This window comes from Salvelinus namaycush, chromosome 3, assembly GCF_016432855.1.
Source record: "Salvelinus namaycush isolate Seneca chromosome 3, SaNama_1.0, whole genome shotgun sequence".
Lineage (NCBI taxonomy): Eukaryota > Metazoa > Chordata > Actinopteri > Salmoniformes > Salmonidae > Salvelinus > Salvelinus namaycush.
In genome coordinates, this window is record NC_052309.1 from 58,649,703 (window position 1) to 58,669,854 (window position 20,152).

At 43.6% G+C, this 20,152-nt stretch overlaps 1 protein-coding gene across 2 annotated transcripts in view; it reads left to right on the forward strand.

Moving 5' to 3' along the window:
• The window catches only part of mapk8ip3 (mitogen-activated protein kinase 8 interacting protein 3), a 99,049-nt gene that overhangs the window by 48,092 nt on the left and 30,805 nt on the right, over positions 1-20,152 (forward strand). Inside the window, exons 3-16 of one of the 2 annotated variants that reach the window (XM_038989085.1) lie at positions 520-590; positions 756-847; positions 4,117-4,272; positions 5,056-5,300; positions 6,703-6,805; positions 6,912-7,030; positions 7,822-7,833; positions 8,312-8,329; positions 8,980-9,037; positions 9,450-9,602; positions 9,680-9,777; positions 15,635-15,761; positions 16,019-16,075; positions 19,261-19,431. In XM_038989085.1, the coding sequence (XP_038845013.1) occupies positions 520-590; positions 756-847; positions 4,117-4,272; positions 5,056-5,300; positions 6,703-6,805; positions 6,912-7,030; positions 7,822-7,833; positions 8,312-8,329; positions 8,980-9,037; positions 9,450-9,602; positions 9,680-9,777; positions 15,635-15,761; positions 16,019-16,075; positions 19,261-19,431 (1,480 nt within the window). The remainder of the gene's footprint in view (positions 1-519; positions 591-755; positions 848-4,116; positions 4,273-5,055; positions 5,301-6,702; positions 6,806-6,911; positions 7,031-7,821; positions 7,834-8,311; positions 8,330-8,979; positions 9,038-9,449; positions 9,603-9,679; positions 9,778-15,634; positions 15,762-16,018; positions 16,076-19,260; positions 19,432-20,152) is intronic. The other variant, XM_038989086.1, reaches the window with a different exon arrangement.

Genomic DNA, 20,152 nt, shown 5'->3' on the forward strand with positions numbered 1-20,152 from the left:
GCGCTGTGTTAAAGAAGCAGTGCGGCTTGGTTGGGTTGTGCTTCGGAGGACGCATGGCTTTCGACCTTCGTCTCTCCCGAGCCCGTACGGGAGTTGTAGCGATGAGACAAGATAGTAATTACTAGCGATTGGATACCACGAAAATTGGGGAGAAAAGGGGATAAAATTAAAAAAAAAATATATATATATATATATATATATATATATAGCTTAATAGGGTTTTAGTGCCTCTGACAGCAAACAGACTCACATATTCAATCAATGAGGAAACGGGCCTGCCACCATTTAGTGTTTCAAAGCAGACCAGCTTTAAATGGAGAGCACCATCATACTATCCACTGTCCAATATGGAGCCATGTCCAGCAAGTCCTGGACTAATAGACATTTTCAATGGAGAATTTCATTTGAACAGGTTTTTGTCCAAGATCTGTGTCCAGGAAACCAGCCCGACGTGTATAACCCACAGTGCTGTTGCAATGGGAGGCTGGTTGACTCTGATTCTGTTTTTCTGGGTTTCAGTCACGCGTCTGGAGGAGCGTGAGTCAGACATGAAGAAGGAGTACAACGCTTTGCACCAGCGACACACAGAGGTAGTAACAGCCGTGTGTGTGTGCGTGTGCGTGCATGGGAGAGTTTAGTATCTGACTCCATACTAGCTGCTAGGTTTGTATCTTGATGTAGTTTGCCTGGTACAATAGAACCAAGTCAATGGAATTACGTCCATCTTCCTCATTCATCCTCTCTCTTCCTGTCAGATGATTCAAACATACGTGGAGCATATTGAGAGGTCCAAGATGCAACAGGCAGGGAATAACAGCCAGTCAGAAGGGCCAGGCAGTGGACGAACGTGAGTGGCTGACTTTTTAAAAACATTTTCTTTAGAAAACGTTATTATCCCCCAGTGAGGAAATCCATTGAGCAGCATACAGACAAAACAATACAGTTCATACAACAACATAGATATAAAATAATATAGTTAGTTGTGACCTTTCTGGAAAGTGTGCGTGGGTGGGTGCGTGTGTGCAGGGGGAAGAGTATAGAAATTGATCCTGGCATAGCTAGTAGTAACAACTATGCTGAGGTAATGGTATGTGGTTTGTTGTGCTTGGGTTTAGTGTTCTGTGTTTAGTGTGCTGTAGTTGTGTTGTGCTGTGTGTAATGCCTTCTGTTGTGCTGCTGTGTGTTAGCCTGTGTTAGCTTGTTTTGTGACCAGTGATGTAGTGGTTTACAAAACAAGTTGGTAAAAGATGATCGCTGTTTGTGGTGAGTAAAATAACGCTCCCTATACTTTCAATGCCCTTTTTCCGCAGAAGGTGGGTAAATGCTTGTGCAAAATAAAAATTTCACTAAGCAACATTTATGTGTGTTTACCCTCCACTACACCACTTGTGACCTGTTGTATCATGGTTTGGCTTCACTCTAATCACCATATGTCTGTCTCGTTGTCTCACTCTGTGCTCGTGCTGCTGTGTTGCACAGTCAACGCCACGTGTGGAGGAAAAGGTAAATCACTACCCCCAAAAACCTCTTTGCCTCTTACCCCCCCATCCCTGTCCCCTCAATCCCAATCTCATTCAGTGTTTGTCAGTCTTGGTCCTGAGTATAGGACCCAGGTTCAAATACTTAAAAATTATTTTAAACACTCAGTCTTTTTGGGACTTTTCTATTGGTTTATAAAGCCAGGCAAGCTGAACCAAACGCAGATATTTATTTCAGTAGTGCTGAGCGATTTAGTGATTTTTGAAGTCGGTTCGGTTTCAGTTCGATTATTCATTTTTTACATTAAAATATTATAGCTTTTTAATGGAGATGCCAAAATAGTGAACATTCAATTGCCAAAACATTGGAAATATTCCATTGTCTCTGTCAGGTCCACAAATAGAGAATTGCTAATAAATAATAAAATATTTCAGTTGTGTATATTACTTAGTTTTATTTGACGACTTTATCATTTTTCATTCCTTAAAGTCAGCATCTCGTCTCAACTCTGCTCAGGCAGTAGCAGCCAGCCAGACAACCATCTAACGTTATCTCTGTTCTCACCATACTGTACTGTCTTTAGTCATCCTATTTAGCTAGGCTAGCCTGCCTAAGTATGCTGCAGAACTGTCAGACGAAATCATTTGACTAGTTCTTTAAAGTAGATAAGGCATACTTTCACGAACTCTCTATCCCTCACTCTCGTCATTGTTTTGTCTACTATCCTCTCTCTCATGCGGTGGCGAATGCGGTCTGTGTGTATCTAACCTAACGTAGCAGGCGTAAAAATGTATCGCGAACCAGAAAAGAACAGGCACAAGGATTTATGGCCATTGTAGTTAATTACCACGTTTCTGAGCTGAGCTAGGTTGAATATTTGCTTAATGAAAACTACAACTCCCTTCAGCCCAGCATCCCATATAGTTCTGGACTTAATGTCTCTCGTCAATGATTTGATTTCTATCTAGAGAAATGGCACATTGGGCTAACAACAAAAATATATAATAACTCGAATTCAAGTAATTGAAACGACGCCGGTCAATTAGTTGTTTGTAATAACAACAAAAAAACTAAAATGTGGTTAATCACTCAGCACTATTTTTCAGGTATTTAAAAACCCAGGTATGCTGGGTATACAGGCGTTTGCTCCAGCCCAGCACTAACACACCTGATTCAACTACTAGGGGGCTTGTTGATTAGTTAATTCAGGTCTGCAGATACTGTGGTTCCCAGGACTAGGACTTGACGATCACTGCCCTGGCTCCATTGACCAACCAGCCTCTCCTTCTTGGACTAGAAGTTCCCCTGCCCCCAATATGGAAAGACCCAGAGTTCGTGTCTTTGTCCTTTACCTTATCCTCTATCACCAACTGTTTATGGTCTGTCTGTCTGTCTGTCTGTCTGTCTGTCTGTCTGTCTGTCTGTCTGTCTGTCTGTCTGTCTGTCTGTCTGTCTGTCTGTCTGTCTGTCTGTCTGTCTGTCTGGTGCGCAGCTGAATTGAGTGGAGACGAATGGATTCGGTTCAGTTAGTTCATGCAATCGTCCTGATGAGCCTTTCCCAGCTCGCTAGTTTATGCTTGTGGCTAGAAACCTCAGCGAGAATTTTAAACTTGTCTGCCGAAGTCAGGACTTGGGAAAGTATTCAGAATCATTACGTTTTTATCGGAGTAATATATATATTTTTTATGTAGACGTTAATAGTTTAGTTGTACATATGTATTGCATATTGTTTTTTTGTGGTGTGGTTTTCATATAAGCCCTTGGGCTTCCAACCACACCTGCACACCGTTTTTTGTATTTTTGTATTTTTGTATTTTTGTACAATCTGTATTGTTGTTTTCACTTGTTTTCTTTGGTGACATTTAAAATTAAAATTAAATGTTGGCGACAAACTCTCCCCATTGAGCAGTAGACTGTATCACGGTGACATCCATATGGTTACTACCAATTTTACACATTCTTTTTCCTGTAGGCTGTTATCCTACTCAAGATAAAATCAATTGGGATGGAACAAATTGCCCATGTGATACAGCTACCCTGTGGGAAGCAACTCATGTCGGCAAGCCTTGATACAACATCGTTGCACTGGTCATTCGCACCGGCTTGACTGAACCCAATCCACTCGTCTCCACTTTACTCTCAGTTGCGCAACATACAGTACGTCATCAATTTGGGCAACAGGCGAGTCGATATAGTCTCTCCCGTTTCTCCATAATATGGATATATTGTGGCATATTATGTTGGTCTGGTTTAGTGTCAGTCGGTCCAGTAGCTGGCTTTGTGTGTTGTGCTTAATTCAGGGGATTTTCAGTTTTATGTTATGCAACCCCAAAGTTAGCTTTCACGTCTCTCCAGATACCTAATGTACAGTGTATTATCTCCCACCCTCCCTCTCTATCTTCCCCTCTCTCTATCTCCCCCTCTTTCTGCCCCTCTCCTCTCTCTTCCCCATCACCTCTCTCTCTCTGCCCCTCCCTCTCCATCTCATCCTCTCTCTGCCCCTCTCCTCTCTTTCCCCTCACCTCTCTCTCTGTATTTCATTCTCATTGTCTTTTTCTTCTCTCCCTCAAACCTTTACCCTTCCCCTCTTCTCCTCCTCTCTCCTCCCACCCCTCCCCCGGTCTTTTCCCCCAGCAGCAAGGTGGAGCGTCCCCCGTCATTGAGCTTGTACCCCAGTGGAGAGGGCATGGGAATGGTACGTGGGGGTCTCGGGGGGGCTAGGATGCCTGGGTCTGGGACCAACGTCTGGCAGGTCAGCGAGCTCAGCCAATCGCGCTACACCTCTGGCTACCAGGTGTGATAGAGGCTCCGTCCCAAATGGCACCCTATTCCCTTTATAGTGCACTACTTTTGACCAGAGCACTATGGGCCCTGGTTAAAAGTAGTGAATTATAAAGGGGAATAGGATGCCATTTGGGACGCACCCAGACACACCCCCTGGACCTCACGTCTGCAGAACACGTCATGCCTCACGTCATGCCACACCCACCTTCATTCAGAATCATCCAGACACATCCCTCACGCCTGCTTGTGTCCCTTGTCTTCCAAGGGCTTTTCTTTGTGGTGTTTGTCGATAGTTTTTTATGGCAGTGAGTGTAATGAAGACATGACATTGTATAAACAGATATGAGGAATACATTAATATTAAGACAAATTTTTTTTTATTAAATTGGTGTCATTTCTTTTCACTTAAGTGCTTTTTTCTACAATAATAGAACATAACTTAGCTTCTATCGTCCCATTTGCACCTGTCTTTACATCCCGTTTCACATGTAAGTGTGATGCTTTGTTACTAAGTCTACGCGCAAGATTGTAAGTATAAGCAAGATCGTGAACGATCCTTGGAAGAGAAGAACCCTGGCTTCCCTATTCTCCACCTTTCAGCCTAAATGTGCACTTGCATACTCTCCGTCATTGATTTAAAAACATTGGCTTGGTGCAAACATTGTCTGGAGGGAGTTTCCACCATTGTTAAATCCATGAAGGGAAGTGTACACTTTGGGAGAAGGGGGGAGAATCGGGATGCAGCCCCTCTTTTACAATATAGCCCCTTGCCCTCTTTAACCCCTGACCTCTGATGCCCCAGGAGGATGGTTCCGAGTCGGACTCGGTGGCGGCCACGCCCAGTAGCACAGGAAGTAAGTCCAACACGCCCACGTCCTCCGTCCCCTCCGCCACCGTCACGCCCCTCAACGAGGGCTTCCTACCGCCCGGCGAGTTCGACCCAATGCATGCTGTAAGCCGCGGCAGGAAGAGTACTAAACGCCTCAGCAGAAACATGGAGGTGCAGGTCTCCCAGGAAACCAGGAACGTCAGCATTGGTGAGTGTAACGTGCAGTTACACACACACACACACGTTAACATGAGTGGTTCATTGTGTGATCAGGGCCTGTATTCATAAAGTCCCTCAGAGAAGGAGTGCTGATCTAGAATCAGGTCACCCCCTGTCCATGTAATCTTGTTCATTATTATCTAAAAGGCTAAACTGATCCTAGATCACTCCTATTCTGAGATGTTTTGTGAATACACTGCTCAAAAAAATAAAGGGAACACTTAAACAACATAATGTAACTCCAAATCAATCACACTTCTGTGAAATCAAACTGTCCACTTAGGAAGCAACACTGATTGACAATAAATTTCACATGCTGTTGTGCAAATGGAATAGACAAAAGGTGGCAATTATAGGCAATTAGCAAGACACCCCCAATAAAGGAGTGGTTCTGCAGGTGGTGACCACAGACCACTTCTCAGTTCCTATGCTTCCTGGCTGATGTTTTGGTCACTTTTGAATGCTGGCGGTGCTTTCACTCTAGTGGTAGCATGAGACGGAGTCTACAACCCACACAAGTGGCTCAGGTAGTGCAGCTCATCCAGGATGGCACATCAATGCGAGCTGTGGCAAGAAGGTTTGCTGTGTCTGTCAGCGTAGTGTCCAGAGCATGGAGGCGCTACCAGGAGACAGGCCAGTACATCAGGAGACGTGGAGGAGGCCGTAGGAGGGCAACAACCCTTGCACGCTGTTGGGCTGTAAGCACAACCCCCACCTGTGGACGTCGGGCCCTCATACCACCCTCATGGAGTCTGTTTCTGACCGTTTGAGCAGACACATGCACATTTGTGGCCTGCTGGAGGTCATTTTGCAGGGCTCTGGCAGTGCTCCTCCTTGCACAAAGGCGGAGGTAGCGGTCCTGCTGCTGGGTTGTTGCCCTCCTACGGCCTCCTCCACGTCTCCTGATGTACTGGCCTGTCTCCTGGTAGCGCCTCCATGCTCTGGACACTACGCTGACAGACACAGCAAACCTTCTTGCCACAGCTCGCATTGATGTGCCATCCTGGATGAGCTGCACTACCTGAGCCACTTGTGTGGGTTGTAGACTCCGTCTCATGCTACCACTAGAGTGAAAGCACCGCCAGCATTCAAAAGTGACCAAAACATCAGCAAGGAAGCATAGGAACTGAGAAGTGGTCTGTGGTCACCACCTGCAGAACCACTCCTTTATTGGGGGTGTCTTGCTAATTGCCTATAATTGCCACCTTTTGTCTATTCCATTTGCACAACCGCATGTGAAATTTATTGTCAATCAGTGTTGCTTCCTAAGTGGACAGTTTGATTCCACAGAAGTGTGATTGACTTGGAGTTACATTGTGTTGATTAAGTGTTACCTTTATTTTTTTGAGCAGTGTATGTATGATAGTGTATGATATCCTATCTGTACTCAGGTATGGGTAGCAGTGACGAGTGTTCAGAATTCCAAGAGATCATCGATTCCACCCCAGAGCTGGATATGTGTGTGGACCCCCGTCTCTATGGTGGAGGAAACAGGTAACATATACACATACACACACACACACACACACACACACACACACACACACACACACACACACACACACACACAGCAATGATTAAATATCAGTGTGTGTGTCAGTCCTTCCCAGGGCATCGTGAACGAGGCATTCGGTATCAACACAGACTCCCTCTACCATGAGATCAAGGATGCCAAGTCTGACATAATCGGGGATGTTGACGCCGGGGCGGAGCTTCTAGGTAAGCCAATCAGAGGAGCATTGGGTGTGGTATATGCAAATTAGCTATTAGAAGACAGCGTAGGCCAGTCTCTGGTCATGTTCCAGGCTGTCTACATTGCAAACGTTGCATTGCATTAACCAATGGTTGTGTGCCATGTCATCGACTGCACAGTCGGGTGTCAGATTGCTATTTCAAATTATGTGGTGAGCTGATATGTTAAACACCTATCCAGCATTGTGAGTTCTGGCATGCGTCTGGAACCCAACCTCTGTCTGCACTAAGCAAAGAGTCATTGGGAATGGAATGTAAGCTGCGGTGCTTAGTGCTAAGCTGGTGGGTGCCCCAAACGCCTCAAAAAGAGGAAATGGTTATTCCTGTGAAATATGTTTAGCTTATTTTTTTTGTATAAATGTCACAATTAAGCACTATGTTTTGAGGCTGTGTCACCAGCTGTGTCACCGATGCCATAGCACTGGCTGGCTCTGAACTTTAACCCTACACACAGCGGAATGTTCACCACCACCCCACATTCCCGGCAGCTCCCCCATCCTCCACTGCACTGCAAAGCACTCTAGGATATCACTTGCACCATGGCTGCAGTCCCCATTGATTTGATATATTTGAATGGTTGATTTTACAGCACAAGCTAAATTATTCTTGATTTAGTCTTGGTTTACTTTCTGTTACCGCGTTTAGTTGACATAGCTTTATGATTGGTTTATTTCATTGCGATCATATTAGTTTATTGACCCGTGACCCTTCTCTGTGCTTCCTCTCTCCCTTCCTGTGTATGCTGGACACGCCCCTAGGGGAGTTCTCAGGTGTGTATCTGAACCCTCTCTTTCTCAGACACACACACACCTTCCAATACATGAAGTTCCACTGTGTGCCTGTAGGCTTTACCCAATAACACAATGCTGGCCTTCCAGGCCACACCAGTTGTTTTAAATGTTGATCTAGTCCAGATAATGCTCTCTTTGATTGGTTGGTCGTAACGTTACTAAGCTCAACTGAACCCTGTGGTCAATAAAGGTAAATCTCTCTGAGTCTAAACTGACTTCTAGTGTTCTCTGGTCTTGGACAGGTCCAAGCTCTCTTTTTACTCTCTGAAGCTTTAGTATATAACAAGTCCTTATCAGCATTCTCTCTTCTCTCTCTCTTTTATCTCACCCCATCCCTCCTCTCTCTCTCTCTCTCTCTCTCTCTCTCTCTCTCTCTCTCTCTCTCTCTCTCTCTGTTCTTTTCCCCCCTCCCTCTTTCTTTCTCCTCTCTCTCCCCGTTTCTCTTCCTCTTTCCCAGTCCGTGATGATTTTTTCGGTAAGGCTCCCTCTAGCCTTATTCAGCATCTCTAGAAGGTTGCTCGTCTCCCCATGTTGTTGTGTCTGTCTGTGATGTCTCGTCTTTGCTGCGTTCCATGTTGTGATGCCATTTCCTACCTGTTCCTCTGCTGTGATGTCACTTCCTCCCATTTCCTGTTGGCTGTTGAGTCTGGCAAGCTTTTTTTCTTCTTTTGTATTTGTTTTTCATCTTTGACTTAATTTCAGAGATCTATTCCCCTTTCATTTTAGAATGTCACAGCAAACACATTATCATATCGGTATTTCTTTTGGGGAATCTTTTGGGCTTTTCTTGGTTTCATTTCAGCTTGTGGAAGTTGGCTTAAACACGATGATGCTCCCCAAACCTCCAAATGTTCATACATTACTGAAGTAGAATTAATCCATAAATAGCCCCAGAATTCATATTCAAAGACGATTCATGTGTTCATGAAAAAAAGTTAACTAAGTTTATAGTTAATGAACACTTGGAGAGTTCATGAAGTGTTTATAGAGCTATAGAATGAGTCTGTTTGTGCTCTCTCCAACTGTTTGGCAAGACAGACAGCACAAACAGATCTGCGACCAGGCTAGAAAGCGTGTTGTTAGTGCTAATCAATGCTAACACTAACGCTAACTGATACGTCACAGGGATGGGCAAGGAGGTGGAGAATCTGCTGACGGAGAACAAACATCTTCTGGAGACCAAGTAAGTGTGTGTGTTTTAAACTTACACTTGTTTGTTGTGCTGCTGCATATTAAAGATGGTTTGGTGCAAGATAGATTTACTAGGGGGGCTGTTCTTTTGCAAGGGTTGAGTAAAAAGTAAATTATTTTGATGAATAGAGAGAGCACACACAGACAAGGATGTGTGGTGGGGTGTGTGTGTGTGTTTGTTTGAGAGTGATAGTAAGACACTGAGAGAAAGTTTTTTTTTCTTTTTTATGTTTTTTTTTAGTTTTGTCCATTTTCTTTTGAGGTGGGGTTACAGGTACAAAAAAAACAATCAAATAAATGAATACAAGATGTCCCCATCCGTCTGTCCGTGTCCTCCCTCCCCACCTGGAAACCATTATTGATTTAAGCAGTACAATTATTGATTCCCATTTCTCCCCATTCAGAAATGCTCTGAACATCGTGAAGAACGACCTAATAGCCAAAGTGGATGAGCTCTCTGGGGAGCATGAGGTGCTGAGAGAGGAACTGGAGGCCCTTAGGACCACCAAGAACAAAGTAGACACAAAGGTTAAAGAACTGGAAGAAGAGCTGAAGAGGTGAGGGGTGGTGGGAGTGTGTGCATGCGGGCATAGTGTTTGTGACTTTTGACTCTTATGACTCTTTGCCTCTTCAGGTTGAGAGCAGAAGCTCTGATTCTGGGAGCATCTCAGGACTCCAAGGATGAAGGAGGAGAAGATGTGAGTAAAACAAACAAATGTACATTTACATTTAGTCATATAGAAGACACTCTTATCCAGAGCCACATATCACGGTTATAGAGTCATAAGATAGGTTTCCATCCAATTGACAACAGATTTTCATGCGAATATTCTAAAATGTGCTTCCATCGGAGATGTGTTTCCATTAAATTGACTTGTTGCTGATAAAAGGCTATGCGTGGTGACTTAGTGCACATAAAACAAACTTTTGCAGTTAAACTCCCATGTACCAAATAAAAATATAATTTAAATGGGTTTCCATCGCATTTTCAATTCTACTGATGGTTTTGTGACAAATTATTTTCGTTATATAGCGAATGTGCCCATTCTGGTCTTGGCACATGCGCTCTAGCCAGTACCTCACAGATACAGTCTGGGAATAGCCTACTACATGACGAGATCATTATGGATAAAAGAGCGAGATCGATCATCATGTTACCAGAATAAGACCCTAGATATTTATTGGAGAGGATCATTAAGCTCATCAATGTGGACTTTCACCACTCTGTGAAGTTCATAACTTATTTCATTTGTATCCTAATAAACTGCATGCCGAGTCGTAGTGGGAGGACCACACAACACATCATCGCGTGACTCCAAGTTTACTTCGATATGATGGTTATTATACTGAACAAAACGCAACATGCAACAATTTCATAGATTTTGGAGCTGGTTGGGTAATCACCCCTGGAGGTGATCACTGAGAACTCAATCCATCCTCCTTCAGTTTACATGACAAAAAACATATGTATGGAATGGGTCACACGGTTAAGATTTGTATGAAAGATACTTATAATTCACAGCAGACAGTATCTTCTGTAAAAACTGTCCTCATTGTGTAGAAACCAGGGTCTGGCCCCCCAACTCCACACTGAAGCCATCTCTCCCTGGTACCCCAGTACAGAAACATTAACTCATGTCAGTGTTAAATCTCCCAGAGGCCCACTTTCAGGTCACACAGACACAATGGAGTTATAAGAACTCTCTATTCTGTTGCATAAAACAACCATTTGATGCAATTACAGCATTATAACATAGTCTTGCAATTTTGCTTTCACACTAATGCAGTAATTTTTTTTTTTTTTTTCAAATGTCGAATTACTGTAGTTGGTGGTAGATTTGTTGTATATGGGTTAATCCTGGGAGAATGCCACTGCCAAATTACTATTGAGATTCTTTTGCCAGTTTTCTCTGTAGAACTGACCTTGGTAGTTTGACAGAAATGCCTTTGCAGGAGCCCTCAATCCTAATTGAGCTCATATGAAATTCACAACCGCATTTCACATACCTACCTGTTCAACTAAGATTAGCTAGGGCAGGGGTTCCCAATTTTTTTTAGCCCACGACCCCATTTTTATATAAAAAATGTTTCGCAACCCCACCATGTAACAAAGTGATGTAATCAACAGTCAATGTTTTTACTTCTACTTTTGACAGTATTTCAATCTACAGGAAGCATGGTTTGAAGTGACTGAAATGCATCAGAAAGGTATTGGGAAGTTCAGAAGATCATCAGGCAATAATTTTGTATGATCTTGTTTGTTTTTCCCCCCCCAGTCTGATTTAGTACCTGGTCTTGTCCACTGTTCTGATGAGTCCTGCGTGGCTTGTGGGCATTGTAGAGGGGCATACATACAGTGCATTCGGGAAAGTATTCAGACCCCTTCACTTTTTCCACATTTTGTTATGTTTAGGGCTATGGTGGTCATGAAACTTTGTCAAACGGAGATTGTCAGGCAAATAACTGCCAGTGACACGGTAATTGACTGTTAATTATCATAAACACATTTAGCATCTCCTGCCTTCCACGCATAGCCTACAAGCCACTGATGCAGACCATTGGAACATCTACATTTTAAAAAGTCTAATAAATCCATGTAATATAGCCTACACCAGTGGTTCCCAAACTTTTTATAGTCCCATACCCCTTCAAACATTCAACCTCCAGCTACGTACCCCCTCTAGCACCAGGGTCAGCGCACTCTCAAATGTTGTTTTTTGCCATCATTGTATGCCTGCCACACACACTATACAATACATTTATTAAACATAAGAATGAGTGTGAGTTTTTGTCACAACCCGGCTCGTGGGAAGTGACAAAGGGCTCTTATAGGACCAGGGTACAAATAATAATAATCAATAATTTGGCTCTTTATTTAACCATCTTACATATAAAACCGTATTTGTTAATCGGAAATTGTGAATAACTCACCACAGGTTCATGAGAAGGGTGTGCTTGAAAGGATGCACATAACTCTGCAATGTTGGGTTGTATTGGAGAGACTCTCAGTCTTCAATCATTTTCCACACACAGTCTGTGCCTGTATTTAGTTTTCATGCTAGTGAGGGCCGAGAATCCACTCTCACATAGGTACGTGGTTGCAAAAGTAATCAGTGTCTTAACAGCGCGATTTGGAACAAGGCAGGATACTCTGAGCGAAGCCCAATTCAGAAATCTGGTAGTGGCTTCTGATTAAATTCAATTTTCACAGGACAGCTTGTTTCAATTTCGATGAGGCTCTCTTGTTCAGATATCGGTAAGTGGACTAGAGGCAGGGCATGAAAGGGATAACGAATCCAGTTGTTTGTGTCATCCGTTTCGGGAAAGTACCTGCGTAATTGCGTGCCCAGCTCACTCTGGTGCTTCGCTATATCACATTTGACATTGTCCGTAAGCTTGAGTTAATTTGCACTCAGAAAAGCATACAATGATGGAAAGACCTGTGTGTTGTCCTTTTAATGCAGACAGAGAAGAGCTCCAACTTGTTAATCATAGCCTCAATTTTGTCCCGCACATTGAATATAGTTGCGGAGAGTCCCTGTAATCATAGATTCAGATCATTCAGGCAAGAAACAACATCACCCAGATAGGCCAGTCGTGTGTGAGAAACTTGTCATCATGCAAGCGGTCAGACAAGTGAAAATTATGGTCAGTGAAGAAAACTTTAAGCTCATCTCGCAATAATAAAAAACATGTCAATACTTTGCCCCTTGATAACCAGCGCACTTCTGTATGTTGTAAAAGCGTTGCATAGTGCAGAAAATACCTGAGAGTTCAGGGGCCTTGCTTTAACAAAGTTAACCATTTTCACTGTAGTGTCCAAAACGTCTTGCAAGCTGTCAGGCATTCCCTTGGCAGCAAGAGCCTCTCGGTGGATGCTGCAGTGTCCTCAAGTGGCGTTGGGAGCAACCGCTTGCATGCGCGTTTCCACTCCACTATGTCTCCCTGTCATGGCTTTTGCGCCATCAGTACAGATACCAACATGAGCGGCAGCAACGTTTGGCTACATACGGACCATTAGTGAAATTCCCGCGAGAGAGTAACGGTCAATGTGATTGAGGCCTCTATTAAAAAGTGATGGCCTTCACATTGTTTTCTCACGCAATTGCATAGCCTATAGAAATGTTGCGGAACATGATCTCATGGGCTCTCATGAAGTGTTTGATTCGATTTTTGAATACATTTGCATTGCTGTCAGAGTGATTAGAGGGACAATAGAGGCTCGTGACCACCGGTGTGGCGGTAATACAGTCACCGTAACAGCCCTGGTTACGTTACAGCCTTATTTGAAAATGGATTCAATTGTTTTTTTCCCTCATCAATCTACACACAATACCCCATAATGACAAAGTAAAAACAGGTTTTTAGAATATTTAGCAAATGTATTAAAAATAAAATACTATCACATTTACATAAGTATTCAGACCCTTTACTCAGTACTTTGTTGAAGCACCTTTGGCAGCGATTAAGCCTCGAGTCTTCTTGGGTATGACGCTACAAGCTTGGCAGATCTGTATTTGGGGAGTTTCTCCCATTCTCTGCAGATCCTCTCAAGCTCTGTCATGTTGGATGGGGAGCATCGCTGCACAGCTATTTTCAGGTCTCTCCAGAGATGTTCGATCGGGTTCAAGTCCAGGCTCTGGCTGAGCCACTGAAGGACATTCAGAGACTTGTCCGACGCCACTCCTGCGTTGTCTTGGCTGTGTGTTTAGGGTTGTTGTCCTGTTGGAAGGTGAACCTTTGCCCCAGTCTGAGGTCCTGAATGCTCTGGAGCAGGTTTTCATCAAGGATCTCTCTGTACTTTGCTCCTTTCATCTTTCCCCCGATCCTGACTAGTCTCCCAGTCCCTACCGTTGAAAACATCCCCACAGCAAGATGCTGCCACCACCATGCTTCACTGTAGGGATGGTATTGGCCAGGTGATGAGCGGTGCATGGTTTCCTCCAGACGTGACTCTTGGCATCCCATCTGGCCACACTACTATAAAGGCCTGATTGGTGGAGTGCTGCAGAGATAGTTGTACTTCTGGAAGGTTCTTCCATCTCCACAGAGCAACTCTGGAGCTCTGTCAGTGACCACCGGGTTCTTGGTCACCTCCCTGACCAAGGCCCTTCTCCCCCGATTGCTCAGTTTGGCCAGCTCTAGGAAGAGTCTATGGAGGCCACTGTGTTCTTGGGGACCTTCAATGCTGCAGATATGTTTTGGTACCCTTCCCCAGATCTGTGCCTCGACACAATCCTGTCTCGGAGCTCTACGTACAATTCCATCGACTGCATGGCCTGGATTTTGCTCTGATCTGCACTGTCAACTGTGGACCTTATATAGACAGGTGTGTGCCTTTCCAAATCATGTCCAATCAATTGAATGTACCACAGGTGGACTCCAATCAAGTTGTAGAATAATGTCAAGAATGATCAATTGAAACAGGATGCATCTGAGCTCAATTTCGAGGCTCATAGCAAAGGGTCTGAATATTTATGTAAATAAGTTATTTCTGTTAGTTATTTGTAATAAATTAGAAAAAAATCTAAAATCCTGTTTTCGCTTTGTTGTTATGGGCTATTGTGTGTAGATTGAGGGAAAAAATAATTTAATAGATTTTAAAAGAAGGCTGTAACGCAACAACATTTGGAAAAAGTGAAGGGGTCTAAATTCTTTCCGAATGCACTGTACGTGTTCCTTAGACTCTTATCTTTAAGTGATTGGGTCAAAATATTTTGTAGTTTAGTTTAAACCGTTGAAAAGATAGAGGCATTTGTAGGAAGAAAATAGAAACCGCTCTGTTTATTACAACCACATCTAGCGGCTACTGGAGATTCTCTCGCGACCCCATTTTCAAATCAGGTGACCCCTATTTTGGGAAACTATAAGGGCACAAGGCGAAACCAAAATGCAGACACAGGAGGCAGATGGTTGAGCTCTGATATTTATTACACCAAAAGGGGTAGGCAAAAGGCAGGTCGGGGACAGGCGAGAGTTCATAAACCAGGTCAGAGTCAAAACAGTACAAGGGGATAGGCAGGCTCGAGGTCAGAACAGGCAGAGTGGTCAGGCAGGCGGAATCGGCGTCAGGACAGGCAAGGGTCAAAACCATGAAGGCTAGGAAAAAACAGAGACTGGGAAAAATAGGAGCTAGGAGAAACGCTGGTTGATTTGGCAAAACAAGCCGAACTGGCACAGAGAGACAGGAAACACAGGGATAAATACACCGGGGACTAATGGGGAAAACAGGAGACACCTGGAGGTGGGTGGAGACAATAACCAAGACAGGTGAAACAGATCAGGGTGTGACAGAAATGCTGATCTAGGGGCATGTTAAGCTAACTATGCCTCTTGGGTTGGCATTGAATAGTTTTCTTTCTGAAAATGTGAAAAATAAAATTTCTGATAGCCAGCAGAACAGTTTGGTGTCAGCAGGCACAACAGTGTAAAAGGGTATGAATGTGCCCTCTTTCCTCCCCCCTTCTCTCTTCTTCCCTTCTCATCCTCTCCTCTCTTCTCTCCCCCGCCCTCTCTCCCCCCTTTTCGCCTCCTCCCTTTTCTCCTCCTCTTTTTCTCCCTCAGTACTCGTCTCCGATGGTGGATGGAGATGTGACTATGACGCAGCGTCGGCGTTTCACGCGGGTAGAGATGGCCAGGGTCCTGATGGAGAGGAACCAGTACAAGGAGAGACTAATGGAACTACAGGAGGCTGTCCGGTGGACAGAGATGATCAGGTGATGACAGAAGAAGGAGGAGTGGGAGGGGAGGGGTGAGTGAGGAGTGAGAGGAACCAGTACAATGAGAGGCTAATGGAGATGCTGTAGGTTCGTCTGGTGGACAGAGTTGATCAGGAAAGGCAGGCCCTATCTCCTATATTTAGCATGACAATGACCAAAGACGTTGGCAAGACCAACAGATCTCTGACCAGGCTAGGTATATGCTGCTCCCATGCTTAATTCCTGCAAAAACATGCCTCTCTCTGTCTCCTCAGGGCATCCAGGGAGAGTCCTCAGATGCAGGAGAAGAAGAAATCCACCATCTGGCAGTTGTGAGTTGTTATCAGTGCCATGCAGCATAAAGGTGTTGGCATACTTCAGTTCGGCTAGCACCTAGTTTGGCTGGAACCGAACGAGTGTGCTCGCATACTACCTTAAAGATGTTCTCTTGAAAAATTTGAAAAAGGCGGCAATAGTTCTGTTTGTCAATTTTGAGACGACTCAAAATAGTCCTAATTAATCGAAGATAACTCAATAAATCAGTCATTTATTTTGACGTTTTTGCAGAGGAGTTCTTAGTTGTGCAATATTACGTCTAACTAAGATGTTTGGTGCAGTATTTCTCAATATATATATATTTTTGAAAACGAGTCGTCTCTCGTTAAATGACCACAAACACTTTATAGAAGTGTCTACTGTTGACCAATCACAACGAAGGGGCGTAGACTTCGGCTTGCCTCAAAACATTTGTGTGCCCGAAAAGCCAAAAAACCTTACCCGAAATCCAAAACGAACAAAAACGTCACAAAATGCCGTCAGAATATACAGTTGAAGTAGGGAAGTTTACATACACCTTAGCCAAATGCATTTAAACTCTGTTTTTCACAATTCCTGACATTTAATCATAGTGAGAATTCCCTGTCTTAGGTCAGTTAGGATCACCACTTCATTTTAAGAATGTGAAATGTCAGAATAATAGTAGAGAAAATGATTTATTTCAGCTTTTATTTATTTTATCACATTCCCAGTGGGTCAGAAGTTTACATACACTCAATCAGCATTGCCTTTAAATTGTTTAACTTGGGTCAAACGTTTCAGGTAGCCTTCCACAAGTTTCCCACAATAAGTTGGGTGAATTTTGGCCTATTCCTCCTGACAGAGCTGGTGTAACTGAGTCTGGTTTGTAGGCCTCCTTGCTCGCACACTCTTTTTCAGTTCTGCCCACAAATTTTCTATAGGCTTGAGGTCCGGGCTTTGTGATGGCCACTTCAATGCCTTAACTTTGTTGTCCTTAAGCCATTTTGCCACAACTTTGGAAGTATGCTTGGGGTCATTGTCCATTTGGAATACCCATTTGTGACCAAGCTTTAACTTCCTGGCTGATGTCTTGAGATGTTGCTTCAATATATCCACATCATTTTCCTACCTCATGATGCCATCTATTTTGTGAAGTGCACCAGTCCCTCCTGCAGCAAAGCACCCCCACAACATGATGCTGCCACCCCCGTGCTTCACGGTTGGGATGGTGTTCTTCGGCTTGCAAGCCTCCCCCTTTTTCCTCCAAAAATAACGATGGTCATTATGGCCAAACAGTTCTATTTTTGTTTCATGAGACCAGAGGACATTTCTCCAAAATGTATGATCTTTGTCCCCATGTGCAGTTGCAAACCATAGTCTGGCTTTTTTATGGCGGTTTTGGAGCAGTGGCTTCTTCCTTGCTGAGCGGCCTTTCAGGTTATGTCAATATAGGACTCGTTTTACTGTGGATATAGATACTTTTGTACCTGTTTTCTCCAGCATCTTCACAAGGTCCTTTGCTGTTGTTCTGGGATTGATTTGCACTTTTCACACCAAAGTACGTTCATCTCTAGGAGACAGAACGCGTCGCCTTCCTGAGCGGTATGATGGCTGCGTGGTCCCATGGTGTTTATACTTGCATACTATTGTTTGTACAGATGAACGTGGTACCTTCAGGCGTTTGGAAATTGTTCTCAAGGATGAACCAGACTTGTGGAGGTCTACAATTTCTTTCTGAGGTCTTGGCTGATTTCTTTTGATTTTCCCATGATGTCAAGCAAAGAGTTTGAAGGTAGGCCTTGAAATACATCCACATGTACAACTCCAATTGACTCAAATGATGTAAATTAGCCTATCAGAAGCTTTTAAAGCCATCAATCACATAATTTTCTGGAATTTTCCAAGTTGTTTAAAGGCACAGTCAACTTAGTGTATGTAAACTTCTGACCCACTGGAATTGTGATATAGTGAATTATAAGTGAAATAATCTGTCTGTAAACAATTGTTGGAAAAATTACTTGTGTCATGCACAAAGTAGATGTCCTAACCGACTTGCCAAAACTATAGTTTAACAAGAAATTTGTGGAGTGGTTGAAACACTTAGGTTGGAGTCATTAAAACTAGTTTATGTAAACTTCTGACTTCAACTGTATGCGCGAACTCTTCCGAACTGTTTCAGCTGGGAAGCATGCGGACGCCTTAAGGCTGTGTACTGTATGCTTTGTAATGTACACTACTGTTCAAAAGTTTGGGGTCACTTGTTTTTGAAAGAAAAGCACATTTTTTGTCCATTTAAATAACATCAAATTGCTCAGAAATACAGTGTAGACATTAATGTTGTAAATGACTATTGTAGCTGGAAACGGCTGACTTTTTTATGGAATATCTACATAGGTGTACAGAGGCCCATTATCATCAACCATCACTCCTGTGTTCCAATGGCACGTTGTGTTAGCCTAATTCCAAGTTTCTTATTTTAAAAGGCTAATTGATCATTAGAAAAACCCTTTTGCAGTTATGTTAGCACAGCTGAAAACTGTTGTTCTAATTAAAGAAGCTGTCACGCCCTGACCATAGAGAGACTTTTTTATTCTCTATTTTGGTTAGGTCGGGGTGTGACTAGGGGGGATGTTCTAATCTAGGTTGTTTTTGTCTATGTTGGCCTGGTATGGTTTCCAATCAGAGGCAGCTGTTTGTTGTTGTCTCTGATTGGGGATCATATTTAGGCAGCCATTTCCCCACTGTGTTCTGTAGGATCTTGTTTTTGTGTTGTTGCCTGTGAGCACTCCAGAATGTCACGTTTCGTTTGTTCTTTATTGTTTTTGTGCGTTTCATTGAATAAACATGTGGAACCCATATCGCGCTGCGCTTTGGTCCGAGTATGCTTACGACGATCGTGACAGAAGCAATAAAACTGTCCTTCTTTAGACTAGCTGAGTATCTGGAGCATCAGCATTTGTGTGTTCGATTACAGGCTCAAAATGGCCAGAAACAAAGACCTTTCTTCTGAAACTCGTCAACCTATTCTTGTTCTGAGAAATGAAGGCTATTCCATTTCTGATCAATTTTAATGTTATTTTAATGGACAAAAAAATTGCTTTTCTTTCACAAACAAGGACATTTCTAAGTGACCCCAAACTTTTGAATGGTAGTGTACAGTTAATTAAATCTTCACTGAACTTTCTGACTGTACATCTCTCTCTCTCCTCTCTCCTTCCAGTTTCGCCCGTCTGTTCAGTTCCTCGGCCAGTCCCCCGCCAGTCAAGCGTCCCTACTACAGCGTCAACATCCACTACAAATCCCCGTCCCCTGCAGGCTTCCCCCAGAGACGCAGCCACACCATGTGTCAGATCTCCACCTCAAACCGAACCCTGGAGTTTTTCCCAGAAGAGTGAGAGAAACACACACCAACCTTTTTTATTTACATTCTTCCCTCACTCTGTCTCCGTCCATACCTTCATCCCTCTATCCCTCCACTCGTCTCGCTCTGATCATCCTCCATCTCTGTCCCTCCCTCCTTCTCATCCCTCTCCCTCCCTCCGTCCCTCCCTCCTTCCCATCCCTCTCCCTCCGTCCCTCCCTCTTATCTCCCTTCCTTCCTTCCTCCCTACCTCCATCTCCATCCCTCCCTTGTCCACCCTCTAACATTGTAGAGGTAGTTGTCTATGCATGTGTAGGGAAGAGTTTGAGGTTGCACTGTCGTAAGTGTAATCCTACAATATGTGTGATATAATTTATTACCTCCCATCATATTTTGAATCGGTTAGTAGTGTTCTTGCATGTGCCATTATGTTAAAGTGCAAAAGGATGTACGTAAGTATGTTTGCTAGTTCATATTACTGCTTTGTGCATTGTTCTTAGTGCAGATCACATATTGTGATTGCTGCTTATTTTGCGCTTTACTCCTGTCTATGGGTGTGTGCTTTTGTTTTCCATTAATTTTCTCATAGCTGGCTGTAGCTTAACTGCTTAAAAACACACAATGCTGCTGTAGCTTCTCTCTTTCTTTGCAGCAGCTTGGCCGCGCTTGCTAACGCTTCGCTTCTCTCTCTCCGCATCTCTCTCTCTCTCTATGCCTTTCTATCTTTCTCTCCACCCTCTGTTCTAGACTG